The sequence below is a fragment of the Chlamydotis macqueenii genome, chromosome 3 (assembly GCF_036417535.1).
Source record: "Chlamydotis macqueenii isolate bChlMac1 chromosome 3, bChlMac1.mat, whole genome shotgun sequence".
Lineage (NCBI taxonomy): Eukaryota > Metazoa > Chordata > Aves > Otidiformes > Otididae > Chlamydotis > Chlamydotis macqueenii.
This window is the reverse complement of record NC_141558.1, coordinates 72,857,994-72,878,451: the sequence shown is the minus strand read 5'-3', so window position 1 is coordinate 72,878,451 and position 20,458 is coordinate 72,857,994. Positions and strand designations below refer to the sequence as shown.

Here is a 20,458-nt window from a genome sequence, read left to right as displayed (position 1 = left end):
TTGTTCTTGAAAACATAGCTATTTTTGTTCATGGTTGAAACCAGCTACTTGAGCAGCATAAACACTTTGAAGGGTTAGCCTCTCTGCCTCTAAGGCATTTCTGATTAAGGGCACTGAATATATCAGAATCATATTACCTCTTCAGCATGAAAAGCATTCATTTTAAAAATGTAAGTGATTATAAGCAGGAAGTGTGTATTGTAGCTTTTATTCTGGAAATAGTTAAATTAAGGATGGATTAGAGCAATAGGTACAGTTTAAGAAGTTGAGAGAGATTTAGTACAGCTTCTTTCCATCCTGTCTCTTGAAATCAGGCACAGGTATTACAAAACTCTCCACCAGTGTAGAACAAGTCTCTTGGGAATGGTCCAAATGTATCACCTGCACAGTGACTGACGCAGTTCTTCATACATTACTTGATCCTGACAGTGCCAAGATAAGGGAAAAAACACTTCAGACAATAGTAAAAAAAATAATGCAATGTTTAAATGTGATTTTACATATATTTAACAAAGTAAAACAAACCAGCTGTATGAGCCACTAGCTGTATTTTAAAACATTTACCACCAGAAACCTAAATAAGGCAAAAACCACCCTACCCTGGCTCATAAATGAGGTTCTCCAGTGACAGTCACCAATGATATGTAATTAATAGAAGCCTTTGGCACAATTCTTCCACTTAATATTGCCATGCTATGTTCAGATCGCAGCTTCCCTAAGAAGATACGGCCTTCTTTACCAGGGAAGCTGCTGAATTGACACTTTATTCTGCCATCTAGTTATGCCAAAATGAACAGGCAACACTTACTTTTTCTAGTCTAACTTACTTACCTGTAACTGTTCTTTAATCCTCTTCACTAGTCACTCAAAAAGACAGTTTTGAGGAACAGAATCCTTAGAGATGTTAACTTCCACTGAAATAAGTGCTTTCAGAAGGTGATGTCTGTCCATAGCTTTAAGAACAACTTATTTTGGTTTGTCTCAAGTCAACCAATTAAACCAAAAGCAAGTTAACTGAACTCAGATGTGTATGGGAGGGAAAAGAAGAGTTAGAAGCACTAAATCAGTGAGATGTGGCTGCTTTTATTTTCCAGTATTCATAGGAAGGTGCATAGAGCTTTTGTCAGATTGAATATCACATGTTTCAGAACCTATATTTCAGTTATATCCATCTGAAAAATTGTTAGGTATTTTGAAATTTCGAGTACAAGATACTGATCTCCCATTTCCGGATGCTACTTCCTATCTATTAGCCAAATTCAATCTGCCTTTGAGATACAGAATGACATTTCTGGTTAACTCTTTAGAACCGGAAGTAAATCCTGATACCAGTGACTGCTAAGTTAGAGGAGATGTTTTAAGTTTGTGTCTGTTCCTTCTGAACTGTTTGCTTAGTGAACAAAGGGGAAGAAAACAACAACCAGTGTGATCTTTAAAGGGTCTTGGAGCCAAAGATCACTTCTAAATTTTAGAAAAGGTCACTGACCATCAACATACAATAATAATGAAAAGAAATAGTTAGCTTCTCTCTGGCTAGAGTTCAAAGTGAATATATTAATGTATTTTGGCTGCAGTATATTCTTGGCAACCTAGAGACCTACACACAAAAGCTCTGCAGCAATAATAATTCCTATATATATTAACTTCTCAATTACTGTAATTAAGATGATTGAACAGCTTTCCTTTCAGTCATTAAAAATAACAGGTCACATGGAAACCTTTAAAACAAACTTCCTTGACAAATACAAATAATTAAAAGACTGCTAGGACATAAACAGCTTAGTTATTTCTTAACTCAAAATTCTTCTGCACATTAACAGAAATGGTTGAGCATCTTTGGGTGTCACATCCATCTGGCAGGGGAAAGGTGGTGGCAAGGTATGATGCACTCTAAATGCCTTGATTTTTAACTGAAAATTCCGCAGACATAAGAGGTTAGGGCCAGGTCAATAACTAATCTGGGAATGTGAATGAGAAGTCCAAGATGCCATACTCAAAGATAACCTTGATAGTGTAGTGATCCATCTACATACAATGCATCATCTGCAGCTGAAAAGGGAGACTAATTTCTGATCTTGTAAAAAACCATCAGGTTTGTTTAATGCAGAAACAGGTAGTGTCAGTTTGAAATATGTGCAAGTATACTGCAGCCTTAACTATTCCCCCTAGTCTCTGTCATAAAAAGAGTATCCTTTCTGGGGGAGTAATGAGTCTTACGTACTTGAAGCTTGTCTTACCTTTTTTGATACTGAAGATTTCACTTTCTTAAAAGCTTCATCAAAGTGTTTATGGGAAATCTTGATTACTCCTTGAAGAATAAAGCATAGTAGATGACTAAAATTGCAGGCAAGTGACAATCAAGGAATCATTGCATGTATTTCAAGGCAGTATTCATGAAGCCTAACTAGCTGTGTGCTAGTCAGGTGAATGAGATTTAATTTAGTAGTGTTACGAACACCTGAACTCTATTTTATGTAGCCTCCTGTCTATAGTCTTAGGCAAGATCTCAATCCCTCTACCCCTTGCACCTGAAGCCAGATAACACTTACTTGTTTCAGAAAGTTATTTTTGGTATTAGCATTTCCACCTGCAGATTGAGAATTTAATTCTCAAAGATGCCAAGTTAACTACAGCTTATGTCAAATCCAGTTAGAAAGCAAGTCCCTTAACCCTTCTGGAAGTGAATGCCTCAAATCCTGCTGCTTCCATTTCTGGCCTTTTTCTATACATATTTAGAATTAAGCTTCCCTAAAGAGTGTTATTTACTTAAGTACCAAGAAAATATTTTGTTATCATTCCAATTCTATTACAGGATGCTCAGTTCCTAAATAATTGACTTGATATCATTGCCTTGTCTGGCATTACCCAGAAGTGATGAAAGCTTTCACTTTTACAACTCTCCTGTGTTTAAGTTTATGCAAATTGCCTTTTTAACCTTAATGCAGCTATCCACAGTAATTACTCGTAATAATAACCTTTTGAACAGGTCTCTTCTTAGTATGCTAAAATGTAAGTATACTTGAAATAAATCATGGATTCCTCTGTTCTCACAAGCAAGTACCTTTTTTAATCTAGACTTAAGAATCCCAAGATGCCACTACTATACAGATTTGTTACAATGCTAATGTTATGCAGAGGTACCAGAAATGACAGAAGTAACAAACGTATGTCTCGAGTCCATTTGGTGCACTTTTAATTTATTTTATTAAGACACTTCTTGCTTCCACAGATAGGTGCTGGCACTACCTTTGCATACTTGTTTGTAATGTGAAATGGGATGTGCAGATGTGGAAAAAACTGTTAGATTCCTCATTAATATATTTGAAGCTTGAGTTTAACGAACATCAGTTATCTTCTGCTGATATAGCAAAAGACTACATAGCTGATGGAACTCACATAAGTATAAAACAAAACAGCAAATTGTCAACAATTATTATTAATTGCTTTAAAAGTAAAGATGAAGTTCACTGAACTAAACATACCTCGCTGCTCTTTCTCATCAGCTCTTATTCAAGATTCCCACTACTATATAAAGTTATACCAGTAATAAATAAAGATGTAAATTTAAAATATCAGCATTTTAACTTATTTCCTGAAGAAAGCACTACTTACAGTAAGGAAAAAAAATTTCAACATGGGTCTTTCACAGAAGCCAAATTTGTTTAAGATTGAGTCATCAAAACTCCATAAAATAATAAAATGAAGCTATGAGAATTGCTTTCACTTTTGTTTTTAAGCCCATAACTTCTAAATCAAATTGTGAAACAATATATAGCCTCAACTATAGGGAGGGAGGAAAGGGAAAGAAGAAAACACCATTCATTAACTAGGAAGATCAGTATCAGAAAAAGTTAAGGTGAAACAGTCTGTGACCTAATGTAGAAGTAGGAGCTATGGCTAGGTTTAAACATACTTCTACCTCTTGCTAGGTAAAGTAGTTTAATTCATGCTTATTGTGTAATAAAAGCAGGCACAATGCTCGATACTATGGAGAATTTAGCTGTCAGTAATCTGTACCTTGGTTACTTGCATTAACGTAAGAATCTTAGAATAGTTTGGGTTGGAGGGGATCTTTAAAGGCCATCCAGTCCAACCTCCCTACAAGAAGCAGGGACATCTCCAACCAGATCAGGTTGCTCAGAGCCTCATCCAACCTGGCCTTGAATGTTTCCAGGGATGGGGTATCCACCACCTCTCTGGGCAACCTGGTCCAGTGTTCCCCTACCCTCAGTGTAAAAAATGTCTTCCTTATGTCTTAATCTACCTCCCTCTATTTTAAAACCATTGCCCCTCATCCTATCACAACAGGCCTCCCTAAAGAGTTTCTCCCCATCTTTCTTGTAGGCCCCCTTGAGGTACTTGAAGACCACTGTAAGGTCTCCCCAGAGCCTTCTCTTCTCCAGGCTGAACAGCCCCAACTCTCTCAGCCTGTCCTCATAGGAGAGGTGCTCCAGCCTTCTGATTATCTTTGTAGCCCTCCTCTAGACCCTCTCCCACAGGTCTATGCCCTTCTTATGTTGGGGGCTCCAGAGGTGGATACAGTATTCCATCTGGGGTCTCATGAGAGCAGAGTAGAGGTGAATCCTTGACAAACATAGTTTGTCTTCACTTCTGGTGACAAAACCATTCTGTCTGAATAAGTAGGTATGAATGTTTTGTTATTTAAAACAATTTGTATTGATAAATTAATGATAAATGGAAATAACAAAGTATCTCAACAGGTATATTTTAAAAATAAGACTAAGTAAGTCTACTCTTTTGAAGATACAAATGAATAAGTAAGTACTCAAATCAGAAACCACCTTACATACTTTCATACCAGCCAGGGCTGACATCTTGGAAATCCAAAGACATCCCCAAACAAGCAGCTGCTATAAATATGCAGATCAAACTATGCATATATTATGGACTTGGTAGCTGCCAACACATCCATACAATAAGTGGTCAGGCTGCAGTCCTGAATGTGAAGGCTGAAATAAAATGATTATAATCATCCAGAATACAGAAGACTGGATCAAAGATGTTAAAACCAGAGAATAAATTCAGAAATTTCCCTCTCAAATCAAGAGCTTCTTCCATCTACACCAAGCAAAATGGGTAACCAAGTCAAACAATAGTAAAGGTTTTTATAGTTTGTTTCTCCCCACCTCCCTAAATAAACATGGTAGTTCTCTCAAAACAAGAAATACAAACATTCAGCTCTGTTAACCTACTGTTGTTAAAAACCAGATGAGACTGGATATGTACCAGATAAAAAAGAATGATCCAAAGCCATTAAAATTCCAGCATGGTTCTTAAGTTAGAGGCATAATGCAAAGCCTAATCTATTTTTCAAAATCATAATATGAAAAGTCACAATTATATCTTAGCTTTGCATTTTGACTTAAGGATAAAATACCAAGTGAAAATTACTGGAAAAAGTCTATATGCACACAGATTTTATAGAAAAGAGTTTCAATTTCCAATTACATTTTCCTGTCTGCACAGAAAAAAAAAAAAAAAACAAACCTTTAAAAACCAGGAATACACAACACAAAAGTGCAGAAAGATAAGGAAAGGGGAGATATTGTACTTGAAATAATTTATAACTCCCTGTTAAAGTCCTGGCAAGAGCCACTGATGAGCTAAACACCTACGATCAAAAATGGCACTCAGATTCTCCTGGTGCCAGTTACTACTAGATGCATGTATTCAGTTACACAATACAATTGTGTACCAAAGGTATGCGATCAGTGTGTGTGCAGTTACAACTGTACTCAAATCTGCAAATAAGTCAGTACAATTAGTTTTTGATAGTGATGTGGAAATTTGGCAGATGTATACAGTCTAGCATAAAAATGGTCAGTTTATACTACTGTTTAACATAACCTTTTCTTTAAGGTTACAAGGATCAATTCTTTTAGGAAAAAAAAAAATATATATATGCTGAACCTTCATGAGAACTATTTTTTTCCTGTACTCTCCCCTACATCTACTTCAAAGATGCTTATATGTTCTGGAAACAAATCTGACTTTTGTTTGGCTCAGAAGGCACCAGTTATTTATGTACAGCATGCACACATTTATGCTTGCCTTAAGCTACCTTAAATATTTTACATTCCATTTGTCTTCTCACTGTTCAATTAAGGTTTTTGTAAAGCTTTCTTACCTTTCTTGCTTTTAGTATTCTGCAGGGCCATTTCCTGTCTCAAGGCGCAAACTGAAGCCTCACGCACCAGAGCGGAAAGGTCTGCCCCTCTACAGGTACAAACAGAATAGGTTATTTTAGGATAAATTTCTCTCATTTTGCTGATCGCATATAGAAAAGTAAGACATTACAAGTGATGGTAAGAGACTGGTTGTGCTGTCATAAAGGTTCATCTCAAGAACATTGGAAAGAGGTCCAAGGACTACCTGGTGCTGCAGCCTTTATTATGGAGTGATGTCCTCCAGCTATAGCCACAGACTAAGATCAGATAAGTGAGAAGCAAGGGAAGTGGCAAAAACCCCACCCAGCATCCTTGAAAACGCCAAAGGATTGACTGATATTGTGCCACTTGGTGGGAATATGATACATTTTTCTTATATCAGTGTTATGAAAGATTCAAATGGAATTGCCCATTATTAAAAAGGGAGTTGCCTTGCTCAAAGCTGGATCAACAGTTTAGTTAACATTCTATTAAAATAACAGTATCTACAAACATGGTCAGATCAGTCTAAATATTTTTTTCTAGTTTCCAGCTGTTGAACTTTTCACAACCCTTCAAACTGGTACAAGTCACCAAAGAAAATGTAACAATTAACTCACCATGCTTCATTTGGGGATGCTAGGAATACAGCTGTATTTTAAAAACAAACACACACAAAAACCCCCACAAAAACCCACCCCGAAAACAAAAAACCCCAAACAAACAAATCCAAACATAACAAAAAAAAAAACCAAACACCACCTCCCCATGACCCCACCCCCCAAAAAGGACAGTGAGCAAAAAGGGCAAGGGAAATAAAAAGTACTCATCTTTCCCAAGTATGAAACAACAAACTAAAAATCATTACTGCTGACAGCCTCCACTTCTAAGATTCAAAAGCAATATTGTGACAAGTAGCATGTCATAAACTTTATCTTTTGCGAACTCCCAAAAATCATTAACTATTAATAAATCATTTAATACGTTAAAGCTTTTAGAAATTTTGTAAAATGCAATTGCAAATTATGCAGACAAATATGGCTATCAGGCTTTCCTAAAAAACCCAGCCTGGTATTCCCAAAGCACAAGTTGAAATAGGTCCTCATTACTGTGTCAAACACATTGCTTTCAGCTGTGACAGAACAAGTTGGTTATGGTTGTTTAACTAATTTGCTTTCCTCCTCATTGTCCACAACTTATGTGCTCTTTTATCCTCAGATTATGCAAGAATTATAAAATAAACCCAAACAAAGCCAGGATGAAAAAGTGGCCTCTACTGATCTGTGTTTACAAGGTGAAGATGACTGTTGAAGATGAAAGAGACTTTAGCATCCATATATTCCTACTGACTCACCAGAAAACAAAGCACAAGTAAAAGCAAGAAAAATAGCATAAAGGAAAAGGCTTATAAACTCTGAAAGTTATGAGATACTCTTAATAACAACAGCATAGCACGCATTATCATGCATCAGAGGACTGTTGGCACTGCACATTAAATATTAAAGTCAATACTAGAAGCTACTCACGTGTAACAATCACAGTGTTGACTATAAGCAATTTCTTCAAGGCTTACATCAGTATCTAGTGGAGGCCGGGTGCCATCCTAAAGAATTTGAGATAATAAAAAGAGGGGATAAGAAAACATTACTTTTTACACACGCCATCCCTGAAGTGATTAAGTTTAATCAATCAGGAATCATATAGGGGCCTGACAAATTCCCTGAAATATCCAAATACTAATGTTTGTAATCTCAAACCAAAAAGAAGGGCAACCAACCTTAATAACATTTAATTATGACATAATAAATAATGCTAAATTTTAACTTCCCACCAACAGATTAGATTTTCTCTAACAAAATGATGGCCAGCCTGTCACAGGGCAATATAACACTGACACGTGCACATGCCTTAAGTAGCTAGTTACATCAACAGCACTGTTTAGCAGAACTTGCTCTAGTTTTAGTATGTGTTGAAATGAAATAGCTAAGCAATAAGCACGTACATTTAGTCTTACAACCTTTAAGACTGAATTAGCTGTATATCTTTTATGTTCTAGACATACATTTTCAAACTTAAGAATTTTTCCATTCTGGATTTCATAGAAGTTTACATATACCATAGACATTCCTGTAGACTTTTTGACACTACTCTTCTGTTATTATTACTGCTTCCTCCATAAAGATCCCAGAAGTGGTTTCTTTTGTTATTATTCTTGCATCTCCAACAGCAAAAAACATTGAACAACATTATGAATTATATTTAAAACTTGCCAACAAAATTATCGAACACCATAAGTATGGAGATCTCCCTGTTACGCTTAGACAACAGTAAAGTAGTATCATGGTAGTACAGAGATTCTAGATGTCTATAGTACTAAACAATACCTGCGTTTAGACATGAAGGGACACTTTTTGACACAATTGATATATTTCTGCCAGAAACTCATTTGACAGAAATGCACAGATTCATATAATTCTTTTCTGACTTTTTCAGGTGAACTAATATACCATATAGCTACAATACCTTCAAGATAAAAAAATAAAATGTATAGTAACTGGCAAGTTAAAACCCTTGAATACTTAACAGACAGCAGGATAATGAAGCGCTAGGCAAAGTAAGGGAGCAATCTTGAGTGAATCTTTGGTGGAATACCAGTTAGAAAGGGGGGTGAAAAAAAAAAAAAAAAAAAAACAACAAAAAGACAAAGGAACAGCCTGATTTTGAAACATCTTGAAAGGAGAGACTTTAACCTGGAAACAAGGAAGCCTCGTACAATTTCATATGGGACATGTTAGTAATTCTTGTGATACAAGCAACATATTGCAAGCCAGAGAGACACCCTCTCTGCTAAAAAGAAATGTTTTACCTATTGCTTTGAGTAGCAACATATGTTGGGCATTTTTTGAGTGGGATGATCTGCCTACTCTGGAGACGAGCTCAGCAGTACGTGCACCAGAGAAGCCTGATACAGCTTGCAGGAATGTAAGTACACTAGTGACTTGAACATGTGAAGACATGCTTCTCTTGCATAATTAATATGCAATTTGAAAATGACTGATTTGTACAAGTTAACTGAAATAAAACTCTTTCACAACAAAGCTTCAACCTACATTTATGCTGTCTTCCTTTCAACCTATTCCTCCTCCTAACCCCCTTTCCTCCTCCTCATGCTGCCTTTGCAAGCATTCATGTTTTCCCTCAGCAATGATTCTGTTTCCACATCCTGTGCATGTATTCCTCAGGGATTTCTGGGAATGCATACCGTCACCCACAAGCCACTCACATCTGCACCAAACATTTTGTTTTTTCTGGCCCTGAGCACATATTTAAGCGAGTCTTCCTGTACACAGACTTTTCACATTTCCTTACCTAGAATGCATGGATGAAGTCTGACAAAAAATAAGCTACTTCAATTAATTTTACATATTTTCCTCTCTTTGTATTCCATGTTCTTCTTGCAGCTAACTCCTGTACATTTTTAAAGAAATAACAACCTATTCCTTGTTCTTAACACTAGAAACACAAATCTTTATGTAGCTTTACGAGAACTCTGGTGACTGCAGAAGCAGTAACATGAGAACAGCACCAGCATCCTCACGGAACAAACACGAAAACACGCAAGGAAAAAGACTCATTCAGAGTGTTTATATCTCATTTCTGCTAGCCTCTTAATTAAGAGCTGAGAAAAAAAAAAATCCATTAAAGACTTAACACCTCATTCACTAAAAAGATTTGTAACCAAAATATTAAGACTAGTATGAATTAAGTATGCATGGAAGTTTCTGACATTCCAAAAATAACATGCCCTCATAACCAAGGACAGGATCCACAGGAACCAAGGTGGTAAACACTATGCAATGTGTTGCTTATATCACAAGAAGGCCCATGATCAGATAAGGCCACAGCAAAGGTGGTTTGTCAGCAGAAGACAAATACGCTCTGGTAACAGGATAATGACAAGGTTACCACATCACATGTGCCACTCCTCTTGGTGTGATCCCAACAGGAAGAAAGACTGTAGCCACAAAGATTCCCAGAAGGAGGGAGCAAAGACACTTTTCAGCTACCTCGCCCAAGATTTATGGCAGCTGAAGTAAGCACGATTCTTAAAGGGAATCTAGAAACAGTTTTCTCTAACAGATGAGGTGAGGACTCAACACAGAATTCCTTATCCTCGGTGTTGCACACAAGTGATCCTGGCCCTACCACTTGGATGCACACATCTTTGGGACTCTATGTGGCTGTGAGCGTCTGAGCAAGTGCAATCTGTGAGAGAGTGAGAGTAAGATGACCTTTGAAGGTCCCTTCCAACCCTAACCATTCTATGATTCTAAGCAGTTTTGTTTAATATCACCTTCCCCTCCCATGAAGTCTTGCACCAAGCTTTGCTGCACTGTTTTCCTACACCACTGATTACAGTGAGAGCACTCAAGACAGTTACAAATCTCCAAAGACTGTCCAGCAAAAATCAGGGAGAGCAAGACTCAACACCTGTATGTCAAAAAACAAAGCACATGTTTACTTCTGCTCTGTTTAGACAGTTCAGTGACTGACTCTTACCACACACTTCTTCCAGAAGAACAAGGTTGTTTGTATTAAGTCAAAACAATCATATAAGCCTAATTTTTAAAGAACACTGGGAAAGTAAGAAACAATTTCTTACAGTACATTTGAAAAATTATTCATGGATGTTACACTCAAATTCTCTCTAGGTCTTTTAAAAAGCAACCATTTTTAAGGATAGGGTTGTAAAAAATTTTAACTGAAATACTTTTATAAAACTTAGAAACAAGAAACTGATCTATGGCTAACAGCAAACGGCAGCATACTTACTTTTTTTTCCTCCATGAAGTAATGCATAGAACAACTGAAGGAAAGTCTGACATCCTGAATTTGTAATGAGAGTCTGACTTTTGAACAACTATTTTGGCATGAAAGGACATGTTTGAATGAGTCCTCAGTTTCTGCATTCTCCTATGGGATTATGTGCCTACACCACAACTTCATGCTTATGCAGGTCTGAATTACCTTCTTTACAAATTTGCTAAAGAATTTTTGCCAGATTTTTCATAATACAGTGCTATCTTTTCTCTATAGTGAAGACTTGGTCTCCTTTGCAGCTCAGAAAAAACCTGACAGGACTCCTGCTCATAACAATGAATGCTGATCTACCAGAAAACACAGGAAATATTTGAGTAATTCATACATAATACTTTGTATGTTCTTTTTATAAGGCCTTGATTACTGCTGTACTGTACTGAAAGAAATATTCAAATAGAATTGTATAAATCAAATTTCTGAAGTGGCAGTATGTGCCATTAACCACAGGGAGGATCCATGAAGGCAAGTATTTTACATTTTCACATTTACTTTGACCTACAATCTCTTGTCATCACAAGCTTCCTTTAATCCTAAAGGCAATTAAGTGTCACAATTATTGTTGAGCAAATAAAGCCGGAGCTAGTGAATCATTATGGTGAATGTGTGGAAGCCCCCCCAAAAAGCTTACAAAACACTTCTAGGCCCATTACTCACACAGATAGGAATCTTTTAATTAAATCTGTTCAAACTGTGACTATAAAGGCAGCAGTTTCTATGTTTAACAGGTTTGCCTTAGAAGATTTATCAAACCCTTGCAGTCTCAGAGCAAATTTAACAGCAGATGCGGCTGATGGTTTATTTTTATTACCTCAAGTGTTTCATGAGACAGGATCCTGCAATCCTCTAAAATTTCACTTGCATTAAATCATTTCACCAAGCTTCAAGATAAAAATCTATTTCCAAATACTCACTTTGGTGATGGTCTTTAAAATAGCAAGTCTATCTTCAGGTGGTGGCAAACCCACATAGAGTGTTTTATCCAGTCTACCAGGACGCAGGATAGCTGGGTCAATAATATCTTAGGGAGGGGGGGAAAAAAAGAAAAAAAGAAAACATTATCCAGAAATGAGATACACCCTTAAGACAGTGTACACATGAGAAGGAAAGTATGCATACTTGTACCAAGATTCAAGGAAGCATTTGTGCCATGATGTGAAGCTCTGAGCTTTAAAATAGCTGACTGAAACAGTTTCGTCTCTGTCAAGTAGGAGCCTCTATTACACAGTACAGTTAAGCCACATCTGCTCAAGGATGCCTCACAAATACCGGTTTCATGGCTTCACAAATTAAGACAACTCTATCTTTGGCAATACAGTACCAGAATATTTTTACTGTCATACCTAGCATGGTCAAGTGAGTATTCCACATCAATTCATGACAAAGAAAAAAAAATGCTTCCAGTTTGTTCTATTGGAATGAACTCTACCCATATTAACTGTTGCAAATCTTCTTGAAAGGCACAGTGATAAATTAAGGACAACAAGTACACAGGGCCAATCATAAGTACCCATATATAAACTTAATTTTACTGGTCATTTGCATTTCTACTACGTATTAATTTTCTGAACCCTAAAATAGGAAACCCATGAAAACACAAAATAGAGCCGCAAAGTACAGAATTTGTTTCCCAGGAAGAATCACAGACTCCAAATTTTATTATGTGTGGAGAAGTAAGAAACTAAAAATAATCACAAATGTTTCTAGAAAACCATTCAAAGCCTAAATGTAATAGAAATATAGAAATGTCTAGCAGCCTCTAGAAGCATCACATGCTTCAATACTGAACTTCCACAAACAGTAAGTCAGGATATTTAAAGTGGAAGAGGGTAGGTTTAGGTTAGACATAAGGAAGAAATTATTTCCTGTGAGGGTGGTGAGGCATTGGAACAGGTTGTCCAGGGAAGCTGTGGATGCCCCATCCCTGGAAGTGTTCAAGGCCAGGCTGGATGGGGCTTTGGGCAACCTGGTCTAGTGGAAGGTGTCCCTGCCCAGGATAGTGGGCATAACCATTCTATGATTCTATGACATAAATACTAAGGACTACTGGTATAACAAGAGGCATATAATCTGTACAGGGCGTATAACCTGGAAAAGACCTCAATTCCTGTCCGTATTTCAGCACAAACTGCCTGGATAATGTTTCTAGATGCTTCCGGAGGCCCTGTTTCCCCATCTACCAAAAACAATGACAGTATTACTTGCTCTGTTTCACTAAGGAATTATATTGAGTCATCATCCCTGGAGGTATTTAAAAGATGTGTACATGTGGCACTTAGGGACATGGTTTAGCGGTGGACTTGATAATGTTATGTTAATGGTTGGACTCGATGATCTTAAAGGTCTTTTCCAACCTAAATGATTCTATTATATCCTATATACTACAGTAATGTAAACAGCAAAGTCACAAAAGCACCCATAGAAGATATAAAGAAAACTGTACTTTTAGTAATAGACTTTTTTGAAGTTTGTAAGCGATACAGATGTGTTAGGTAGCCATTGCAAGAACCTTATCCAAAAGTAACAGTTGAAAGTTACATCTAAGTCTTCAGCTGGAAACTATCAAGGACTCCAAATGAAGCTGTTAACACCCTCTCTATTGTTACATCCTCTTGACAAAATGCAGCTAACAGACAAACTACATGCATTCAGGTATATTAAAGGTGAAGAACTGGGAAAAGTTAAGCTGTTAATCCTTACTGTACAAATGTGCAAAAGGGAAAAAAAAACAACAACCAAACAAAACAAAAAAACGCACCACTACCCAAACCCCAAAACAGTAGCATGGAAGCATAGCTATCCCTTTATTTCAAATTTTAAAAGTTTGCTTAACTCTGCCAAGACTCCAACTACCTGATCCTGCCACAGTGCAGTCTTCATTCACTTTTTAAAGATGGGCATAGTTTTGTTCAAGTTCTCTCCTACCTGTGCTTGAAGAACGTTTTGTTCAAGTTCTCTCCTACCCATGTTTAAAGAAGAAAAAGTAGAATGAGATGCGTTAAACATTGCTCCACTACTTTTTTCTTGGACAAAAGCAATTTATTTTCCCAAGACACAGCAGTCATGGCCAGAGGCATCTATGTAGGCAAAAAGCAGCTATTGTGAATGCAAGAAGAAAGGTGAGGAAAAGAAAAAGAAAAAAAAAAAAAAAAAGGAAGAACTTGATGTATTAGTTTAATACAGACCAGGATTAAACAGAATCCGTGCCATAGCAAGCCCAGACAAAAACATATTTCTTATATGTCTGTGCAGAGTGCTAGAAGATACTTTATCTTGCTTTTAGCACAAATGCACTTTCCTGGTTTTGTGTCTCTGTGAATAGAAGTCTTGCCACATTATTAAGATGAGATGACAAAGTTTGCTCAACAGATCAATTACAAGCATCAAAACAAATTCTCTCAATAGGGATTGCATTACAACACCATGCACTTGACAACTTCCCTATTCTAAAGTTTCAAAAGCTCTTTAAAAATATTAAGCTTGATATGGAAAATCCTGTTTCCATTTTGCATGCTGAGAACACAGCACTTGCCACGTTATTTGTCCAACAATATGAAGTTAGTCATATGGTCTAAAGATGCATTCACCCATCTGTATGTAAATGATCACACTGCTCACATTCAAAGAGTTACCACAACTCATACTAACTCAATAAGCTGCAGTAATGGTGGTTTACAATGAGAAGATCGTACCAAAGTTTAAAACACAAATCTACACTCCCCATCTCATAGAATCATAGAATAGTTTGGGTTGGAGGGGACCTTTAAAGGCCATCTAGTCCAACCCCCCTACAAGGAGCAGGAACATCTCCAACCAGATCGGGTTGCTCAGAGCCCCATCCAACCTGGCCTTGAATGTTTCCAGGGACGGGGCCTCCACCACCTCTCTGGGCAACCTGTTCCAGTGTTCTACAACCCTCAGTGTAAAAAATGTCTTCCCTATGTCCAGTCTGAATCTACCTCCCTCTATTTTAAAGCCATTGCCCCTGGTCCCATCACAACAGGCCTTGCTAAAAATTTTCTCCCTGTCTTTCTTACAAGCCTTCTTTAGGTACTGGAAGTCTGCTGTAACGTCTCCCTGGAGCCTTCCCTTCTTCAGGCTGAACTCTGCTGGTTCAGATCTGGGCCTGAAGTTCTTGAAAATTCAAGTCAGTCAACAGAAAATCAGTATTTACTCATCAGTCAAACTCACTCATTAGATGCATTTCGTATCTGTTTAAAGAATTAAATAATGCTCCCTTTTTAGGAATTTCAAAGCATTCTATCCAGATAAATCATAATGTTCTCTCCATATCTATTATCTCAAAACTTATCTAAACAGAAGAAAGTAAACTAATTTTAGATACATTTAAGATTTTAATTAAATTAAGGTAGTTATCATAGATATCTCAAAGCTTATTTTTATCTCTCAAGTTTGAACGTGAAACATGGAAATGTAGTAACACACAACACTTCTATTAAGAGAAATGTCTAGTTGATCATTTTCTGTCTTGGTTTTCTGATGTAATCAATGATGTTGACTACGTCATTAGAATCCAGTAGCACCAATTTCCAAATAATTTGGCAAAATTACATAAGACGACATTTAGAGTACATCCACTTTGTTGCTTTGTTTGTTAAGGTTAAAACAGGCATTAGCCTCTAGAGAATAATGTAATACTTCAGCGTGCTATACTGCCCTCCAAACTATGGCAAACTTCTATGGTCTTCATTAAATTCTACTGAAAGTATCTTTGCATGAATCCCTATAATGTGACAGCCTGTTGTCCTATAATAAATTCTATTAGTCTCACACTCATTTCCAGTTGATTATTCATGTTTTATCTCAACTGTACAAGAGTCAACAATGTTTGAAATGAAAGTTCAGTGCATACCAGCAACGACAACTATTGTGCTGAGTCCATCGGACTTCTCCTGTACTCATTTTTTAAAGTGAGCTTTTAAAATTATATTTGAAATATGTAAGATCTAGGTCCTCACATTTGTGACATTCTGGAACGTAGGCTCAGAAGCCCTAAAAGGTTTTCTGAGACTCCAGATGAACACTGCAGTTAACAACTTTGCTCCTACACAACAAACTCGCTCCACTAAAGTTACTGTGAAAGATATATAACATTCAAGGGCTCGTGAAATGCAGAAATACAATTTCTATGAATTAGAACTATCATGAGAGAAATTGTTCCAAGCCTCACATATTTGCTGCTTTTCTTAGATCTTATCTTACCTTTAGTTCCGCAACATGTATAAATAGGTATAAACATAACAAACAAAAAACCCAAACCAAAACTGTAACTATTGTCAGAGACTGAAGATTATTTTTTTAACCGTGTTTCAAAACACGTGGTTCAGGTGAATAGCTAGAAAACCAACATAAACTTGCTAAAGAAAACTAGAATTCACTGAAACTAGGACTAAGCTCTAAAATAACAGGAGAAGGGGAATTTTGCAAGAAGACCAACCCCCCTTCAACAAGGCCAAGTGCAAGGTCCTGCACATGGGTCAGGGCAATCCCAAGCAGAAATACAGGCTGGGTGGAGAACGGATCAAGAAGAGCCCTGAGGAGAAGGACTTGGGAGTACTGGTGGACAAGAAGCTCAACAGGAGCTGGCCATGTGCGCTTGCAGCCCAGAAAGCCAACTGCATCCTGGGCTCTATCAAAAGAAGCGTGGCCAGTAGGTCGAGGGAGGCAATTCTGCCCCTCTACTCCACTCTTGTGAGACTCCAACTGGAGTACTGCGTCCAGCTCTGAAGCTGCCAACATAAGAAGGACATGGGCTAGTTGGAGAGAGTTCAGAGGAGGGCCACAAAGATGATCAGGGGGTTGGAGCACCTATCCTATGAGGACAGGCTGAGACAGTTGGGGCTGTTCAGCCTGGAGAAGAGAAGGCTCTGGAGAGACCTGATAGCAGCCTTCCAGTATCTAAAGGGGGCTTACAGGAAAGATGGGGAGTAACTCTTCAGCAGGGCCTGTTGTGGTAGAACGAGGGGTAATGGTTTTAAAATAGAGGGAGGCAGATTCAGACTGGACATAGGGAAGACATTTTTTACACTGAGGGTTGTAGAACACTGGAACAGGTTGCCCAGAGAAGTGGTGGATGTCCCATCCATGGAAACATTCAAAGCCAGGTTGGATGGGGCTCTGAGCAACCCGATCTGGTTGGAGATGTCCCTGCTCCTTGTAGGGGGGTTGGACTAGATGGCCTTTGAAGGTCTGTTCCAGCTCAAACTATTCTATGATTCTATTAATTAATTTTTAAAAGCTAGAGAAAAAGACCATGAATAAAAGCAAAGACATCGTCACAATTTACATAAAGCTTAAATCACTATTGGTTTGTAGTGTTTCACTGGATTTCTCATGTGTTTCCTCAAGTCACATACAGTTCCTTAGATCCCATGGTAAATGCTGCTGCTGCCTTGGTCAGCATTTCTCTAAAGAGTTTATAGATGTTCAAAGCCCGGGAAAGTAAGAGGAGAAAGCAGCATCCAATACTGAAACTCTCTTTGGTAACTAAAAAATTGTGGGAAATTACAGACCTCAGTTATCAGTAGTACTTCATGGTTTTGTAAATATTTAGTCTCAAATTTGGGGAAGGAAGTAGACTGAAAAAAGAATATAATTATTCTGACCCATAAAGTTTCTAACACGACATGACATTTCTGCTTCTTTTTTTTTCTCTCTCTTTAATGACATTGAACGCTTTACAAGTTTAATCCTCTTCAGACAAAGTTTGTCATTGGTTCTGCATTTAGGTGGAAAGAGATTGAGTTGGGAATACTGCATCCCTGATAACTTAGCAGTAGTCAAGAAAGATCTACAGAGGACTTTCAAAGTCACTGAGTAAGTGCAAAAAACATTCAAACATCCTGCTTTTAAGGACAGATCAAAGGCTTATTTCAGCACTGCCAGAGTAAGAATTACCACTTGCAGACTGTATATGATAAACAAAGGAACCAATCTACTGTCCCCGCCCTTTTGGCAAAAGGCGAATTAGAGCGTTCCAAGTCCTTAAAGGCTATTACAAAAAAAAAAAAAAAAAAAAGATGTGGCAGTCCTCGCCATGGGATCTATAAGACACCACCATTTCACAATGATACCTTGTCACGGGTGGGTGCAAACACTTCACCGGAACAACTCTGCCAGGAACATATATTGAAACCGGTTGAGCCACTGCTACCCTACTGCTGGTACCATTATTCCCTATAATAATAATAGTTTATATGAGAGAACACTCTTCTTTAGGCACAATCGTCTCTGAGACTACAATGCTGTGGTGGTTTAGCCCGGATCGCCACACAGTTTCTCACTCACCCTCCCCCTACCCAGCGGGATGGGGGAAAGAAATTGGGAAGAAAGGAAAACTCGTGGGTTGAGATAAAAACAGTTTACCAAAATACTAAAAACTACAAAGATAACAGAATATAAGGATATTAATATATACAAAATGAACAATGTATAATTTCTCACCACCCGATGTCCGAATGACTGACGCAGCCCGTCCTGAGCAGCGATCACAGGAATGACAACGAGCAGGAAGCAAAGAGGGGAGAGCAAGCTAGCAAGGTAGAGGGAACAATGCCAGCAAACAAGAGAAGAAAAGGATGCCAAGGGTGCCTGAATGGATACCCGAATGGAATGGATGCCAGAAAAGAATGCGCCCTCCCATGGGCAACCCCCACTTATATACTGAGCATGACGTTTATGGCATGGAATACTCTCTTTGGACAGTTTGGATCAATTACTCTGTCTGTCTTTCACCCAGCTTCCTGCATCTGCACATTAACGAGACTTTAACGAGACCTGGAAAGCCAGACAGTGTCCTTGGTCTCATTAACAACTCCTCGTATCATCAGAGTGTTTTTATCAACATTCTTCGCACACGAAATCCAAGACACACAAGCTACTGAGAAGAAAATTAACTCCATTCCTGCTGAAACCAGCACAAATGCTGACGACATACACTAACAGTCATGAACAGTAACAGCAACCAACTACAAAAGCTACCATGCATGCAACCACTCTAAAAAAGAAGCATCTTAAAAAACCATTTTCTCTCCCATTAGATTATACTAACATGGATTAAAGATGAGATCTCACACTTCAAAATACCGGCACATTGGAAGATTTCAGGAAGTCCTTCTGGGACATATATATTATTTAGATTTATGTTACACCCCCCGCCCCCCACCCCAGCACCTCTATTCAACATAACTATGACAGAAAAATCTTGCATACAAATGTCAGACTTATAAGCAAAAGAGCTTTTGAGGCACCACCACTTTTATTGTTTGCAGGAATCATTTAAATATACTGGCCAGTATAAGCTATGGTTCTCCTACAGGTCTCTGCTTGGACATTTCTTTCTTAGGGCAGTAAGAGTGCTTTATGAGCATAGACTTCACTGATCTCTACCTGCAGTGTGCCCCTATTCAGTACTCAGACCATACTAGCAAAATGTAATCTGGTGAACACTGCCTCTTCCTAAGCCTCATGAACAGTGAATAAACTACACAAGAGAAAAATCAGTTTCCCCAACTTAACCACAACTTCAATAAAAATTGTGATAAAAGCTGCACCAATTGGAAGCTGTATTTCTTCACATTGATAAATGCAGATATGTGTTTGGTTTTGTTTAGTGGAGGCGGGGCTACAGTGGCAGCTTCTGCAAGAAGCTGCTAGAAGTTTCCCCTTTGTCCAGTGAACTCAGATGGGCTAGGGCATGCCTGCTGCTGGCCAGGGCTGAGCCAATGGGTGGCAGAATGTTCCCTGATAATGCCTCTGCGACAACGTATTTAAGAAGGCGAAAAATAAAAACAAACAAAAAAAAGAAGAGACAAGTTGTGAAGAAGCTGAAGCGGGGGCAGAGAGGGGGAGGCACGAACCCTGTGGGCCTTGTGTCCCTCACGCTCTGGCCTCCTGCCAGGCAGCCAACTGGGCCCAACTCAGCCCAGCCCAGCTGCAAAAGTGGAGAGGAGATGTGAAGAGAACCTGAGAGGCACCTGCCTGCCTGTTGTGAAGAATTTTTCTTGTGAGGAATGGCTGCAGATGCCAAGGTCAGTGCAGAAGGAGGGAGAGGAGTAATGCAGCTCCTGGCCAAGATTCCCCTGCAGCCCGTGGTGATGACCATGGTGGAGCAGGTTGTCCCCCTGCAGCCTATGGAGGTCCACAGAGGAACAGAGATCCACCTGCAGCCCATGGAGGACCCCGCACTGGGGCAGGCGGATGCCTGAAGGAGACTGTGGCCCATGGAGGACCTGCTGGGGCAGCTGCTCTGGAGGGACTGCACCCTGTGGAAAAAGGACCCATGCCAGAGCAGTTTCACAAAGGACTGTGGCCCGTGGGTGGGACCCCACGGTGGAGCAGGGGAGGAACGTGAGAAGTTCTTCCCCTGAGGAGGAAGGAGCAGTGTAAAGCAA

At 38.6% G+C, this 20,458-nt stretch overlaps 1 protein-coding gene across 5 annotated transcripts in view; it reads right to left on the bottom strand.

Moving 5' to 3' along the window:
• Positions 1-192: 192 nt before the first annotated feature.
• NVL (nuclear VCP like) overlaps positions 193-20,458 on the bottom strand; it is a 47,021-nt gene continuing 26,755 nt past the window's right edge. For 2 of the 5 annotated variants that reach the window (XM_086743972.1, XM_086743974.1), the window contains 5 exons: positions 11,960-12,066; positions 7,694-7,770; positions 6,149-6,237; positions 2,238-2,308; positions 193-422 (listed from right to left, as the gene is read on the bottom strand). In XM_086743972.1, coding sequence (XP_086600098.1) covers positions 378-422; positions 2,238-2,308; positions 6,149-6,237; positions 7,694-7,770; positions 11,960-12,066 — 389 coding nt within the window. In that variant the 3' untranslated portion in view covers positions 193-377. Of the gene's footprint in view, positions 423-2,237; positions 2,309-6,148; positions 6,238-7,693; positions 7,771-11,959; positions 12,067-20,458 lie in introns of those variants that run through there. The other 3 variants (XM_086743975.1, XR_015258071.1, XR_015258070.1) reach the window with 3 other exon arrangements.